This window comes from Lineus longissimus, chromosome 19 (genome assembly GCF_910592395.1).
Source record: "Lineus longissimus chromosome 19, tnLinLong1.2, whole genome shotgun sequence".
In the NCBI taxonomy this organism is placed as follows: Eukaryota; Metazoa; Nemertea; class Pilidiophora; order Heteronemertea; family Lineidae; genus Lineus; species Lineus longissimus.
In genome coordinates, this window is record NC_088326.1 from 13,240,080 (window position 1) to 13,254,946 (window position 14,867).

The 14,867-nt window shown below is 46.4% G+C and overlaps 1 protein-coding gene across 2 annotated transcripts; it reads left to right on the top strand.

Annotated features, from left to right (window-relative positions):
* Positions 1–226: 226 nt before the first annotated feature.
* Positions 227–14,730, top strand: LOC135503505 (uncharacterized). Of its 2 annotated transcripts, none has more exons than XM_064797141.1 (6): positions 227–327; positions 1,226–3,195; positions 4,234–8,396; positions 8,663–8,788; positions 8,997–9,157; positions 9,376–14,730. In XM_064797141.1, the coding sequence occupies exons 2-6, from the start codon at positions 3,073–3,075 to the stop codon at positions 12,927–12,929; spliced, it is 8,127 nt and encodes a 2,708-aa protein (XP_064653211.1). In that variant the 5' UTR covers positions 227–327; positions 1,226–3,072; the 3' UTR covers positions 12,930–14,730. The 2 variants fall into 2 exon arrangements, with proteins under 2 accessions (XP_064653211.1, XP_064653210.1); XM_064797140.1 differs by having other exon boundaries at positions 3,061–3,195.
* Positions 14,731–14,867: the final 137 nt, after the last annotated feature.

Consider the following 14,867-nt stretch of genomic DNA (forward strand, 5'->3'; position numbering starts at 1 on the left):
TACGACACAAATGGGTTGTCTTCATGCATTCACTTTGGAAACGCATTTTAAAATAGATGTTACGTTCTGTTAATGGGGTACGTCATCATCGCGTACATTTGGGAAAAACTCCCTAACGAGACGTTTGGAGCGAAACGACTGGGGGCGAAAAGGGCAGGGAGCGAAACTACCGGATACCGAAATCGATCCCACAATCCACCTGGGAACGTTCGCGCGACGAGCAAGATGGCCGCCTGATCGAAAAATTTGAGAAAATGTCACCAAAATATTCGCCGTGTCAGCCTTTGCTATGGCCCGATTTGGTGTCTCCGCTTATGTGCTGGAAACGTAGGTATCCATAGATTCCGTTGGTATGGTATGTTGTATAGAAATGCGCATGATATAACCATGAAGACCCTTCAAAATACCGAAAATCTCCGGTGTGAAAAAAGTTTTAATGCACGTCACATGTGTTCTTTGTGTGCAAAATGTACATGTATTGAATGTACATTGCATATCAAGAGATTAGTAGAGTAAAGCCGCCTCAATTTCGTTAGGCTCATCCAGATTTCTGATGGCAATGGGAGTGAATGTGCGTACACAAAAACTGTGAGTTTTTAACTGCTTTGTAGATGTCGATCAACTCGATGTCGATGAATCAAATGACAAATGCCCACTCGAGGAGTGTATTAATAAATACTGTAGTGTATAGGTTTCCCAGTTTAGGCCTAATTTGCATTTGTCTTCTCTTCTCGTATCAACAATCGTAACTACTCGGCTTAGTCCTGGAGTTGGTTTCCCTTTTTGGATGGTCAGTTTGCCCATCGACCAGCCCAATGGGGGGGAATGTGATAAATATCATCTGCAAATACTTTCCTGTCGGAAATTTTAATGTTGTTTTCACGTGGAACTGCCACAGTGCTTTTTCACTTCAACGACTTACCGGTAAGCTGCAGTGATCGACGAATGAAAAATGGAGACTTCGAGGACTTTGAATTGATTGAATCAGCACCACGGTTAGCAGAAGTTCAATGACATTTCCAGACTTGTATCCAGTCCGCATGCCTATGACACCTGGGTTCCCTTCATACTTTTATATGTACATGCACAATGGGTCCTTGAAGGAGCTAGAACACTGTCTGAGCGTTGTCTTTTTCTTGCATTAGCCGTGTGAATAATCATGCATTGTATTGTATGTACATCTTCTCTTTACTAAGGCCTAGGAACTCTTCTATTCTAATTTCAGAGATTAATTAGAAGTAAGTTAAGTGAGGGCTGATCTAACAAGAGAGCCAGGATGCTACATCCGTCGTCTTGAAGTATGTCGTCTTTCTGTTCGTTCGTCCGTCGTGGGTCTCTACAGGGGTAAAATGAATTGAAAGAACTGTAATCACAAAGTAGAAATGTTTGGTCAAAAATCTTCAGGGTCAGCCGACAATAAAATCTTCCTATTTTCTTGCCTAAAAGTGCATTCCGTTTACTTGTACTCAGTTCTTGTCTGCATTCAGACATATTTCAAAAACGAAAGTCTCAGTGTCCTTTGTCTACTCAGACAGCTGTCGACAACTTCAGTGCGTCGGCCTGTGGGCTTTAAATGAAAAACTGGGTTGTGATTTCCTGGTGGGGCAACTCGGCTTGACCACATGGACACCCATAGTGTAACAAAGTGATTTACAGAGCATCAACGCCAATACCGTGCATACTACAAGTTACTATGTCACGGCTAATGGCCTCAGTTTGTGAGATGTGGCAACTTTCCACCTCGTTTCGTTTCATTCGAGAAGAGGCTGTCCATGTTTCATTGGACATGTTGGAAAGTGCCCTCTCGAGTCTAAACTCAGACAGACAGTAAATTGTCAAGTCTGATTACGAGGAATAACAGATTTCACTGGTGTCACTTGTTGCTTGTCCTAGTTTGATTCTTGGCGAGCTATTCGAAGAGTGCCCACTCTGTATTCCTCTTTATACCAACCCGGTGGGGGGGAGGGGATGTGCTCACTCTAAAGTCTGGTGAACAAGGGAGTCATGGGGCCTGTGTGAAACGAGTCACTATATCAGACTTGAAAATGGTGTCTTTCTGAGAATCATAGAAGACATTCGTCATCTTGCTCTTCTTGCTTGCATCCATCCATCTATAGACTCGTTGAGTGTGAAGTTTGCAAACAGTCATCAGCTGAGAGTTACAACTCAGATCACATTTGCTTTGCTCGGTTGTTGAGTTGGAAAGCACCTCATAATCGGAGTAATGGTATGAACTCTGCTTTTGATGTGCATTTTTTGTGTTGGTGTGATTTCCAGTGGTATTGACTAGTGTACCAAACTGGAAAGAACTGCAATTCTGATGTCTCTACAGGTAACAAATCCTTTTAATTCTTAGAAAGGTAAAGTATTATGCAATAAGTCATGGACTGATGTCTTGCTACAGGTTGACTTGACATTCAGTTTTAGACACTTCTAACTTGTGCAATCCCACTAGTAATGACACTTCCCAGCATGTACATTTACAATTACAAAAGTCCCAACATTCTAAAGAGTTTGATGAAATTATAATGTATTGCTCTAACTGTGGGTCACAGATTGGCCTACTGGCCTGCTTAGGGGCCTAATGATAACTTACTGCATGACATGTACTTGTATGCTCATCAAAAAACTAAATAATCACAGCAAAAGTACTTGGTTATGCAAAGCTTACTCTAGCTTGAGATTAATTAGGCAGATTTGAGCCATGAAGCCAAAAATAATGATAATCATGATCATGATGTCATTGACCCGTTAGTTTGAAAAATTCATGGCAACTTTATGGTTCATACTACTCTGAAGACTTTTAATCAGGTTGGCAGAGGTTGGAACAAAATGTCCAGATTTTGTACCAACGTTACACATGCGCATGAATCCTGCTTGGTTGAATTGGAACTTCATATGCATAACTGGATACAAAATCCACATTTTATTCTCTGCATGAGGCTGATTCAAAGTTTTGAAAGGAGTCTTGCCCTCAGTTAGATAAAAACATACCTTGCCACAACTTACCTACACCCATCGTCACCTGGAATCTAATTGTCGTCTTCCATATCGTTTCAGTTTGTCTCCAGCATGTCGAACGGGAAAACTGGCCCTTTGTTATGCACCGTGTGTAAGAAGGCAGGAAAGAGAAGCAACCTACAAACATATCAAATCAACTTTGACGAGGCCATCATCTTGTGTGAGAATCGTGAGGTGAGTCAACTTTAACATGTCCCAACTTCCTGATGAATGTCATGTGACTCTGCTTGGACAATTGTGTGGTAGCAGTGCAGATCAACGTATTACCGAGGTTTGCAAGGATCCTTTTGGAGCAGGGCGTAGCTCTCATTCTACGATGGATACGGATGGTAAACATGTACGGTTTGTTTCACGGGTTAGAACTGGAGGGGTCCGTAAGCGTGGTAAGGCCAGGACAAGTGAGAAGATGCCTAAACCTAAAGATCATTGTGCCAAACTGCGTGTAACAGGGATGGGAGGTAAAAGTATTCATTCCGTGTCTCGGGTTGGAGCTGGCGTTGTCCATGTGCGTGGTAAGGCTAGGACAAGTATCAAGACATCTGAAAGAAAAATTTGTGATCGTCCGAAAGATTGTGATACTCTGGTGAAAATAGATGACAAATGTAAGCATTCTGTCATGCGACATGGATGTGGTATTGGCCGTAAGTATGGTAAGGCAAGGACACGGGTGAAGACGCTGAGAGAAAAGACACTGGGTGAGAGGAACTGCCCAATTTGTCAGCAAGCGGGATTACGTAGGAAATTGGTGAAGTATCAGATCAACTTTGATGAGGCTGTTGTCATGTGTCCGGAGCATAAGGTAGGTATTAGTGCTAATCTCTTCTGGAGATTTCTAGTGATGGGCAGGCCTCATCAAATTAGGTATTCCTGCCAGTCTGTTCTGGTGATTTCTGATGCTTTATGGTTTCAGGTTTTTCGTTTCTGGTGAAGTGACCCTCTTGTCAGATTCTACAGATGGTACGGTCTGTCACCATGTTACTTCAATGGATAAAGCATACAAGAACTTGTTGTAGCTGCATCTTGCAATCATAGCATGTACCTGCGAAAAGAATCAGTGATATGTAATCAATATCAAAGTCTACAATTACCAGTTTTTCTTGCAGGCAGAAGATCTTTTGGTTGCACATTGCAGTGATTTTAATCGCCGCATCAGAAATCTCTGGTCAGCGAAGCTTCAGCGATGTTTCTAATGTTTTCCCTTTCTCATTCCAGTGCACCTACCCGATCGACTGTCAGACCCCCAAGGATATCATCGTCAAGAGGAAGTTTACCGACATCAAACTGCGACGTCAGAAGCGGCTGAGTGTACCGTGGGACAGCATGCCCAACTCACCCAAGTCGAACTCCAGTGTGGATTCGTTTCCTCTAGAAAGTGTCCGTAGTGTTCCGAGGATGCAGTCAGCAAGGAGTGCCGCAATGAATATACCGACTGATTCTGTGATTTCATCAGATACCGTTTCATCGTCAGGTCAACCTGTATCGGATGCGAGGACGCAAGGACAGACAAATATTGTGACAGTTCCTCAAAATAGCACATTTTCTGGACAGCAAGTAGTTCATGTGCAGACGTCCACCGGAGCCATTCTTCAACTGAATCCAGAGACTGCAGGGCAAGTCCTATCTGGCGCTCCAACTTTACACAATGTTGCCACAAGCCAACCCGTCTCGAAAGCTTCAGCGTCGCAAATCTTGTTCCAAAATATGAATCAAAGCACCGTTGGATCTGTCATGACGCAGGCTCAGCCGCAGTATGTTCCTATTCAACCGGGGAATCTTCCCCCTCCGACGATTTTATCGCAAGCAAGTAATGTACACATAGCTGCACAGCCACAGGCTTCTACCACGTCAGGAGGTATGTCTGTCGCCAAATTGCTTGCGCAATCGCAAGCTGTTGCGCTGTCCAGGAGTATGCCTTTGGTGTCCTCGGTCAATCAACTGCAGACTGTTTCACAATCGGGAAGTACATCTTTAGCGCCATCCGCAGCACAAGCACAAACTGTTGTCCAGTCTGGAAGTGTATCTGTTGCACAAGTGACTGTACAACCACAGAATGTTCTGCCGTCGGGAATCCTGTCGATACCTCTATCAGCGACGCAATCACAAACTGTCTCACACTTCGGAAATGTTTCTAATGCGTCTTTGGCTGCGGAACCACAAACTGTTGATCTATTGACAAATACATCTGTAGCGCAGTTCGTCTCGCAACCACAAACTATTATCCAGTCGGGAAGTACATCTGTAGCGCAGTTGATCGCACAACCACAGATTATTATCCAGTCGGGAAGCACATCTTCAACACAGGTGGTTAAGCAACCAACTGTTCCAAACATTCCTCATAGTCCAGGAAGGGTGGCGTCTACAGCCACGCCAGAGCAACAATACAAACTAGCTATGCTTAAGAAGGCAATTCTAAAACATCAGCTGCTACAGCAGAGAGCTGCTTTGAGCCAAGCTGCCAATCAGCAGGGAGTAGTCGCAACACCACAGGGCGGACAGACTATTGACCCAAATATTTTGAGTCAGCTTGAACAGTTGGGAAAAGGGGTGTCGGTCAGTCATGTTGCAAGTGCTGCTGTGCCCACCGATAGTGCTCCCACTTCGGATTTAAATATTGTTCAGCCGACATCAGTATCAATGCCACAAGATATCCAGTCGGTCGATCCTAATCTAATCGGAGATGTTGGTATTGAAATAACCGTCGCTGACGTTGCAAGTGTTGCTCTGCCCGCTGATGGTACGACCACTTCCAACGTGGAACTTGAATATGATTCAGGAGTACCATCGCAAAAGAGTTGTCTATCGGTCGACCCAAATCCTGGTGACAGCGAAGGAGTGATTGTCAGTACTGTTGTGAGTGGCTCGGCTCGGCTCGCTACCTCTCCGTCGGAGTCCACATCAGTTACTGTGCCGCAAAGTGTCCAGTCTAATCTCCTGAACCAGCCTGGAGGTGACGGATTGAACATTGAGCAAGTCACTTGTCAGCCTGCACCTGCTAACAGTAGTGCTTCCACCACGCCAGATTTGAACCCAAACATCAAATACATCGAAATCACAATAGAACAAGCAGCAAAGATTCCTGGGATCACACCAGAAATGGTAGCCGATATGCGATTGCAGTCACAACAGGACAAGAAGTCGCCTCGGGTGCTTATTCCGTTTGATCGACTTAAAGATATCATGAACCAGCGCCGGGGGACGCAGATTGTACACGTTGATCTCACTGCGAAAACACAAGTGCCTCAGCCCTCGCCAAGCCGTACCCCGCAGGTCGGTCTCACCTCTCCACGCGCACAGGCCGTTCCGTTGGGGCGTGGGACTCCTAGGACTGCCTTCGCTAAATACGGTCCTAAACCGCAAACTGGTGCTCTTATTAAGACTGTGTCTGTCCTGCAAAAACCTAAGATCTCGATTGAAATGAAAAATCCATTGCCTCCAACAAGTCAGGTGCCTGATATTATGACCTTTTCTAGCAGTACAACTGGAGGAGTAAGGACTGTCAGCGTTCAACAGAAGTCTTTCCAGCCATCTGTGAGTGGGATAACTATTCAACAGGTATTGCCACAAGCTGTTGCGCAATCAACAGCATCTGTGGTGACATTTCAGACAAGGAACAAATCACAGAGCGTTCCAACTGTGACCAGTGCTCCCACAAGTGCAACACAACCCTCGGCTGCACCTCAGCTGATTTTCACGGACGTCGCGTGTAACCCTGGTGACCGTTTTATTCAGTGGAGGAACGAGGATGCTCTTTGTTGGCTAGATGTCGTATTATCACTCCTCGTGTTCAACAAGTCTATCCGATCTCCGGTCGTAATGAATAAATTTGATTCTACAAATGTTATAAGGACGATATGTGCCGCGTATGATCAAGCTCTGAATATCATCAGGTCGCCCTCATGGGAAGAAGGGTCACCGGTGAAGGCTAGTGGCCAAGTTGGCTGTATCAAGGGGATGGTTGGTACTGGTGGGGGTGGGACGGAGGTCTCGACCCCTTCCAGTCTCGGCTCAGCAGAAGGTGGCGTACTTATGGAGAAGTTCTTCGACAGCATTGATACAGATAAGTCAAAATGTGATCAGACAAAGTCGCTATCTGAATCTGCTGCATCTGGCGAGGTCAGCAATTCGGCTACAGAAGCAGAAATTCCATCTAAAACACCAACTCCAACATCTTTGCCAATGGTAAGTATAAAGAGTGGAGCATCAGAATCAAATAGTGACAGTCAGCAATCCCCTGTGTCATCAGTTGAGGGGATGAAGGATCTTCCTGCGAATGATAATCGGGAGATGGTGGAACATGTGAACTCTGATCAAATGGAAACTGACGAGGAAGGGACTGCCACAACTCCTATAACTAATTGTGACGAAAAATTGACTCCGGTGGTTATCTGTGATAGTGATGAAATGGAGGCTGGTGACGGCACTGACACAGGGCAGACGCCTATTGACAAGTGTCGTCAGGTGTCGGGGCAAAGTGATACGAAATCGACAGGGTCTGTGCCATCTGCTGAAATAGACACTGATGAGAGTTCGAGTGTGGTTAAACAACTTGAACAAGTGCATTTGGCTGAAGGTGAAGTTGTTGATGAAAACATTGGTGAGAATTGTGACGCCATTGACAGTATCAGTGATAATCAATCGGAAACTTTACCGCATGCAAGTGATATCATTCCGCAATCGACAACTGAAATAGTGTCCAAGTCTGCTCAAGTTGTTACTCCATCGGGACAATCAAATGAAAGTTCTATCGCGGACGAAAACATTACGTCTGACGCTCCATCAACTTTGACACAAACAACATCAGATAAAGTATCGCAATCCATACCAACATCTACAAGTGAAAATTCCGTAACTGAAAGAACCATCGCTGCAGCCGTGCTGTCCGAGTCACATTCTGTCTCTGCTGCTTCCGCCTCACAAACTGAAACAAAACCTGCCAAAAAGCCAAGTGCACGCTTCTTTGTACCCGTAATGGCAAGCTCTGACCCAAACCAACAAGTCCGCCATATCAAGTTTTCCCGCCCGCTGAGCGTGGACATGAAGAAGATTCTGGCGCTGCCGCCGGAGGACCGCCAAGCGATGGTCAAAGACTTGACAAAGGAAGATAAGGATGAATTGATTCATTATTACATCCAGTACTTATTCCCAGGCCTCGAGATCGAGCAATACTTTGAGGCCCGTGACGTTATCAACGGGGCTCGTGACGAGATGTGGACTTACCTGGAACCGAGGTTGAAATGCGAGAAGGGGAAGAACGATAGTCCGATGATCGCCCTCTATATGGTGTTATCGAGTATCAAGGCGCTGAAGGCCAACTTCCTCGTGAACGCCACCTGGATCTTGCAGTGTCAGATCTGCGGCAAGAAAAAGATTGAAAGGTGAGATTGTGTTTGGTAGTATGCGTAGATTGGTGCCAATCATCCGTCATTTGGCTGATGGGGAAATGGCACTTTTGATTATGGGATGTGTTCATCCCCTGGCAGTTAGTTAAGGTGTCAACAGCCATTTTCAGAATCCTCTTCAGTGGTTGGAAGTAATGGCAAATTAAGTGTTGTTTAAAGAATCTGTATGAGTTATTGGTAAAGCTGGACCCGGGCCATCATCACCCTTGATTAACATCTCTCTCCTACTTTTCTACTTGCAGACAATCAAAGACCCTCATCACCTTCCCGAACGTTGGCCCCAACTGGACCATGCACAACGCTTACTTCATCCGAGCGTGTTACTTCTGTGGTGCTCCCAAACAGAAGCGCAACATGGTTGTAAAGGAGTAAGTATTTGACATATATTTGTAGATGTTAAATGATGTTGTGGCCAGTCAAATTCGCTAGGAGGTGCAGTCAGTCATGTGCCTGTTCAGAGGTAGATTAACACCAAAAACCAACGATGCACGCACTTCTTGCAAAATCCATTCCTTTCAACATCACTTGCTGGCCCTGTTAATTGAAATTAACCCACACTTTATTTGCTCTTTTCAGCTTCCCACCATCTGTTGCACTCCACTTCATGGAAGGCCTGCCCAGCGCTGACCTGGAGACCTACGACTTCACGCAGGGCAAGTTCACCTATCGAGTGACGGGTTGCATCCAGTACAGAAAGTTCCCCGACCACTTCATCACGTGGCTTCGAGACCCAAACAGTAAGTATATGATGGTGGTACAATTATTGGCTAAACCAGCCGGTGAGTTTCATCACAGAACTACTAAAATGCAGAGTATTTGTAGACTTTTGGTGTACAATGTAAACATTTTGGGGGCATTGTACACCAAGTCCTAATGATTGTACTGCAGTAAAATTGATGAATTGTCTTCAAAATCATTGGCATTGAATCTAATATCTTCATACCAATCTTTGCAGCCAACTCGTGGATGGAGTGCGATGACCTCAAGCTGCCTGTGTGCCAGTACACCAAGAACAAGCCAAGCATGCAGCCATCTGAAGTCCACATCGTCGTCTGGGAGAGACAAGAATTCTACCTCGCCGGGACTGATCCAGTGCAGACGGACATCGCTGACCCAGAAGCCGAAATCTCTATGGACTCCACTGCTTCCTCAAACGTATCTACCTCAAAGAGTTCGATGATTTCCTCAACGTCAGCCACGCTGCCTGCTGTTACATTCTCCGCTGTTACCTCGACACCATATTTTGCCTTGACACCGCCACCTCCAACATCCGTGCAAGCTGATTCGCAGACGTCAACGTCGGTGATGAAAACACCACCGAAAATCCAGTTACCGCAAGTTGTGCCGAGTTCTCCAGATGTTGCCATCATCGGTGTGTCTCCGTCGCCAGATGTGGCAATAACGCAAGCAACCTCGCCCCCAGATCTTGTGACGACACACATTGAGACTGCAGCAAAACGTGTGATAGGTGCAACGTCAGGAGTACGCCGCAGATCAGCTGACTCTTCACGGAGCGCACCGGCGGCCAAAGTTGCTCGCTTGGCAAACCCTCCTGCCGTGTCGTCAACTGTGCTACCAACTGGACAACAAACATTCCGACCGATCCAATCGACAAGCAGCTCTGCCTCTTCCTTGTCGGATTCAATCCTCTCAGACGTCAGGGACGCGATGACCACCTTGACAGCGCAGCAAAATCGCGAGTTATCGGAAATGATGCGCCAGATTCAGGAGATAGTCACCAAGTACAAACTGTGTCTAAAGCGAATTGCATTGTCCGGTGAATCCCCTGCGACGCGAACATTAAAGTCTCAGCTTCAGAAGTCCTTGCTGAACATTATTACACGAATGCCTCCGAGCATCGGGAAGGGTTTATTTCGCTTTTATCAGCAGGAGGGAATTATAGCAGAGAATTTGGTGCTGACGATAAGACATACTAGCCAGCCTCCAGGAACATCTAGTGCTGCTAGTCAACTGGTAGGACCAACTCCTGGCATGATTTCACAACCTGCCAGTGCTGCTTTGGCCGGCATTCGACCTGTGATGGTGCCGTGTCAACCAGCAAGTACAGCACCACAGGTCCAGTCTCCAGTTCTTCGGGGGGAGTTAACAGGTACGACGCCTAGAGTTGAGAAATCATACCTGAAACTTGTACAGCCTCTACTTAAAATGTCGCCGGCCTTGGGCCAGAAAGGACGACAGAGGGGACAGTATGCTGGCTATGTGCCTCGCTCGCAACGGAATCCTGGTGCAGCGACAACCGCAGTGATCTCACCAGCTCAATCCTCGATGACTGCTGCTGCTGCTGCTGCTGCTGCTGCTAGGCCACAAACATCCACATGTCAACAGCCGTTAGCCGCAGCTCCAAGACCCCAAGCATTGTCCACCAACCAGCAACCGTTGGCACCGACAGCCAAGAGCAACGTTCGCCAAGGAATCCAGCAGCGCTTGGCTCAAAATATCAGATGGCCTGTTCAACGCATGATTACAACAGCAGGACAAGTGGTTGTGTTGGCAGATGGGCAAGGGACGAAAATCATCCAGCCGCAGGGACAGAGGATACTTGGCCCTGCTGCTCTGAACCGCAGGGAGGTAAGCGTTCCAAGTACGGGGGTTATAGCTCGTGTTGTAGCCTCACCTTCTACGGCCGTTCCGGCAAGACCACCTGGCGCTCCTGATGAGATCACCGTTGCTGATCTGCTGAGAGCAAGGAATCCTGTGAAGGTGACACTGAGTTCACCACTACCATCTTCAACTCCAGTTGGATCACTTCAGGCCACTCCTGCTTTGAGGACTTCTCTCCATGACGCCCCCAGTAGTGATGCAACCACGGCTCAGACAATACCGGTATCCCAATCTTCTACAAAGACTGTCCAGTCTCTGACGTCGGTGATGACCCCTCTCGAGGCAAGCGTAGCAGAGACTCTGCAACTGATGGCGTCATCTTCCACCGGTGATGTGTCAACAGCATTCAGAGCTGCAGCATCCGCGGTAGTCAGCGAGGCGCTATCAAGTTCCTCATCTGCAAACATTAGAAATGTGGAGCAAGAGAATGTGGTAACGAGCATGCCATTTGATGCAGTTACTTCTCCACCAGATGTCATCCAAGTACAGCCTCAGAATATCGAAATGGAAATGACTGCTGGTGCTACTTCAGATCCAGTGTCTTCAACCGCTCCTGAATCCAATGTAGCCAGTGCTACAGCTAGTGCTTCCCCTGTTCAATCTCCTGACATCAATGCAACACTGTCTGTTCCTGTCCAAGCTGTTCGGACTGAGGAAGTTTTGACAGCTAGTCCAGAACCTGTTGTAAGCAAGATCATGCACGAACCTGCTCCTTTGCCTGTTGTGAGTAAGATGATACACGTACCAGTGGGATTGCCTGACGTGAGTTCCAGCTACATTCCTGCGACACCCTTTATACCTGCTCCAAGCGTTGAACCGTACCCACAACCAGCATCAGCTGTTGGTCCAACTGAATCGACACGGATGCTTGTTTCTATGGATGACCCGGCTACAATTTCTGAAGTTGTTGTGCCAGCACCGATGGAAGTTTCTGCTGCACCTGTATCATGTGACACTGTATCATCAGCAGCACCTATTACCAGCATTGAAACAGCACCAACACCTGTTGCTAAGAAACAGACCCGATCACCTTTCCCAAAAGTTGTTGCTCCTGCAGCAAAAGAACAACTGTCAGTTACCTCTCCTACTGAGAGCCTTGGATTCGGCAAAAGGGTTCGCCGTAAACCTGCCAGGTTTTTAGACGATGACGAGAGCGACTCGAGCAGCATGAGTGGAAAGTCGCCATCCCGGTCTTCAACCGGAAGCAGTCCTAAACGTGCGAGGGGACACCGGCGTAAACAATCAGTTGAGCGATCTGTCTCTGCTGTCGTCTTGGAGGTTCAATCAGCGAGTGAAAGTTCTCCAGGGAGAGGCAGAGCACGGGGGAGGGGAAGTGTTGAGAGGTCTGTGTCCACTCCGCTACTTGATGTGCCGATCTTGCTTGGGGATGATGTGGCAGTTCATCAGAGGAGAGGTAGAGGGCGCACAAGTGGGAGAGGGCGGGGGCATGCAAGCTCGCCAGTGGCTATGGACATTCATTCTCAACCACCGGTTTCCCTGCTGGCGCAAGCAAATGCACCAGTCCTTCCAACAGCTGTACAGTTTGTGTCGCAGCCTACTACTTCACTAACGATGCCCCTGCCTTCACCACAGAGTGCTGATCAGCAAACGGAACAGGGCCGTCCACGCAGGCAGCCAACCAGAAAATGTCTTGACGGTCTTACTCCACAGCAGTTGGAGTTGTTGAAGCAGCTCCAGACCAGCCAAGGGCCTGGGGAAATGGTGATAAATATGGACAACGTGCAGGTTGGGGCTGACGGGAGTTTGTTCATTGTACAGAGTGCGGACATGGCGGAGGCCACAACTGTCTCTGCACGGAGTCGATCTGATTCAAATGATTCATCACAGGATGTGACTGTTATCTCTGGTAGTGGTGATGCCAAGTAGAAAGTCTCTGTTAACCTGGTTCAAAAAATGGAATTCCAAGATGGGGGCCAAGCAATTAACCGAAATTTGAAGGTGAAAAATGTCTAGGCTCAGTTCAGATGTATATGGTTGATAAATATTGGGGTGATTCGAGGTCATCATGATGTTGTTGTGAAGTCATTTTGACCCCTCGGTGATGTCGCCTGACCTCGCTGGTTTAGTGGACCAAGGCGTAACAGGACTTCTATTTTTCTTGGGCCTGGTGACCGTGCTTTGGTCTGAAGCCCGCCTGAAAGTGCAACTTGCGATCGTGTATTAAATATTCACTTTGGGAATGACTATGATTGATGTGGTTGTACCAATATCCTTGACATGACTGCCAACCAATCAGTACTTTCAATATTCAGGTTTGGCGCGCCCGTTCGCAATTGAATTGCCATGATTTGGCGAGAGAGTAATAGTGTTGTGCGAAAATTGATCGAAGTCTATCAAAAATATCCACTTCCACACCAAATGCACCAGGGAACGATCGTTTGTCAGTCAAACTTTATTATATTTGTGGGTGGCCGCGCTATCGCACGTGGTTGCTATCGGCTGCATTGTAGTTCTACCTGTTGCCGCCACAGTGATTTTGGTGGCGCTGCTGGTCGCCTTACGCAGACATTATCGGCTAGTTTCCCGCTCGCTTCGTTGCCATGGAGTCTCCGGTCATGGGTTCCTCAAATCGTTCGTTGATTGGCTAGTCTCAGTACTGGCGGGCTGCCATTCTCGCACATGTTACTGTGTGCTGGGTCGGCCCCAAGATGGACAAACGATCGGAAATGGCTAGATCTGACTTCATGAAGGGTTGGCAGCCTAATGGTTGTAATAATAGGAATTATAAGTTTGTACATATTTGTAGTTTAATTACAATTTATTATTTGCTAGTCTTGAAATTGCATTTTGGTAGTTGTACCAGTCTGGTTAACCCTTTGCTTCATGTAGATAAATAGCTATTACAATACCTTCCATAATCACGAGGCAATAGAATTACACTTCTCTTTTGTTCTGGCTATTGTAAATAGGACAAAGCTGTCTACTTATATTGTAGAACATTTCCCAATGTCCACTCGAGCTCCACTCGGGGATGTTGCCTTGTGTGATTACAGTGTTGGTGCGGTGTGTCCAGGGGTTCCTGTACAACTAAGAACAACCCAAGTCAGTCTCATAGTAACGCATTCATTTTCTTGTCTAGAAGGCTCCAGTTGTATATAATAATTGTACATGAATTTTGATGGAACGAATTTATGAAAACAATCATGATACATGCCAGATTATGTGTTGTCCTGTTGAAAGTCAACTTCTGCTACCATGAGGTTTTTGTGCACACTGTAATGTACACACAGTGTGTGTATACCATGTATACAGCATGAAGTGTAGATTGGTTCCAGCCAGCGACAGTGGGAATCAGTATTGTGTCGTAATATTATTGGATGTTTTGTGACTAGACCAAGCATACAGGTTTCCAATTAGTTTGCTTGAGCATGTCAGATTTTCGTTGACATCTCAGGTATTCTCATAGGGCAGTATTGATTCAGCCTCAAAACAAACTGGTACCAAGCTACATGTATGTTCTTGTAAGGGATTGTATCTCGATGAAAGTGAGGGCAGGAATCGTACATTTATTTGCTTGGGTGTCTAAAATGATTGTAAATGGCAGATGTTGAATCGAGATACAGTCTCATGTTGACAAGAGAGTTATTTCTGGATAACAGAAAATCAATAAGCCAATTTATTTTGTAGATTTTGTACCCGATACATCAATAAATCTGCATGTACATTACTTGATGACTTTCTTCTTCTACTCTGGCTTCACTATGTCCATTTCCAAAAGGACCTCGGGGGTTCATCAACGAGGCCCTTCTGTCCTTGTGGCAACTAGCTGAGGAAGTATTCAGTCCAGCAGCAGCCAGCCAGCCA

Coding starts and splice junctions, on each gene's coding strand:
- LOC135503505 (XM_064797141.1), top strand. CDS start 3,073: ATGTCGAACGGGAAAACTGGCCCTTTGTTATGCACCGTGTGTAAGAAG. Junction 8,789..8,996: donor CGCAACATGGTTGTAAAGGA/GTAAGTATTTGA, acceptor TGCTCTTTTCAG/CTTCCCACCATCTGTTGCAC. Junction 9,158..9,375: donor GTGGCTTCGAGACCCAAACA/GTAAGTATATGA, acceptor CAATCTTTGCAG/CCAACTCGTGGATGGAGTGC.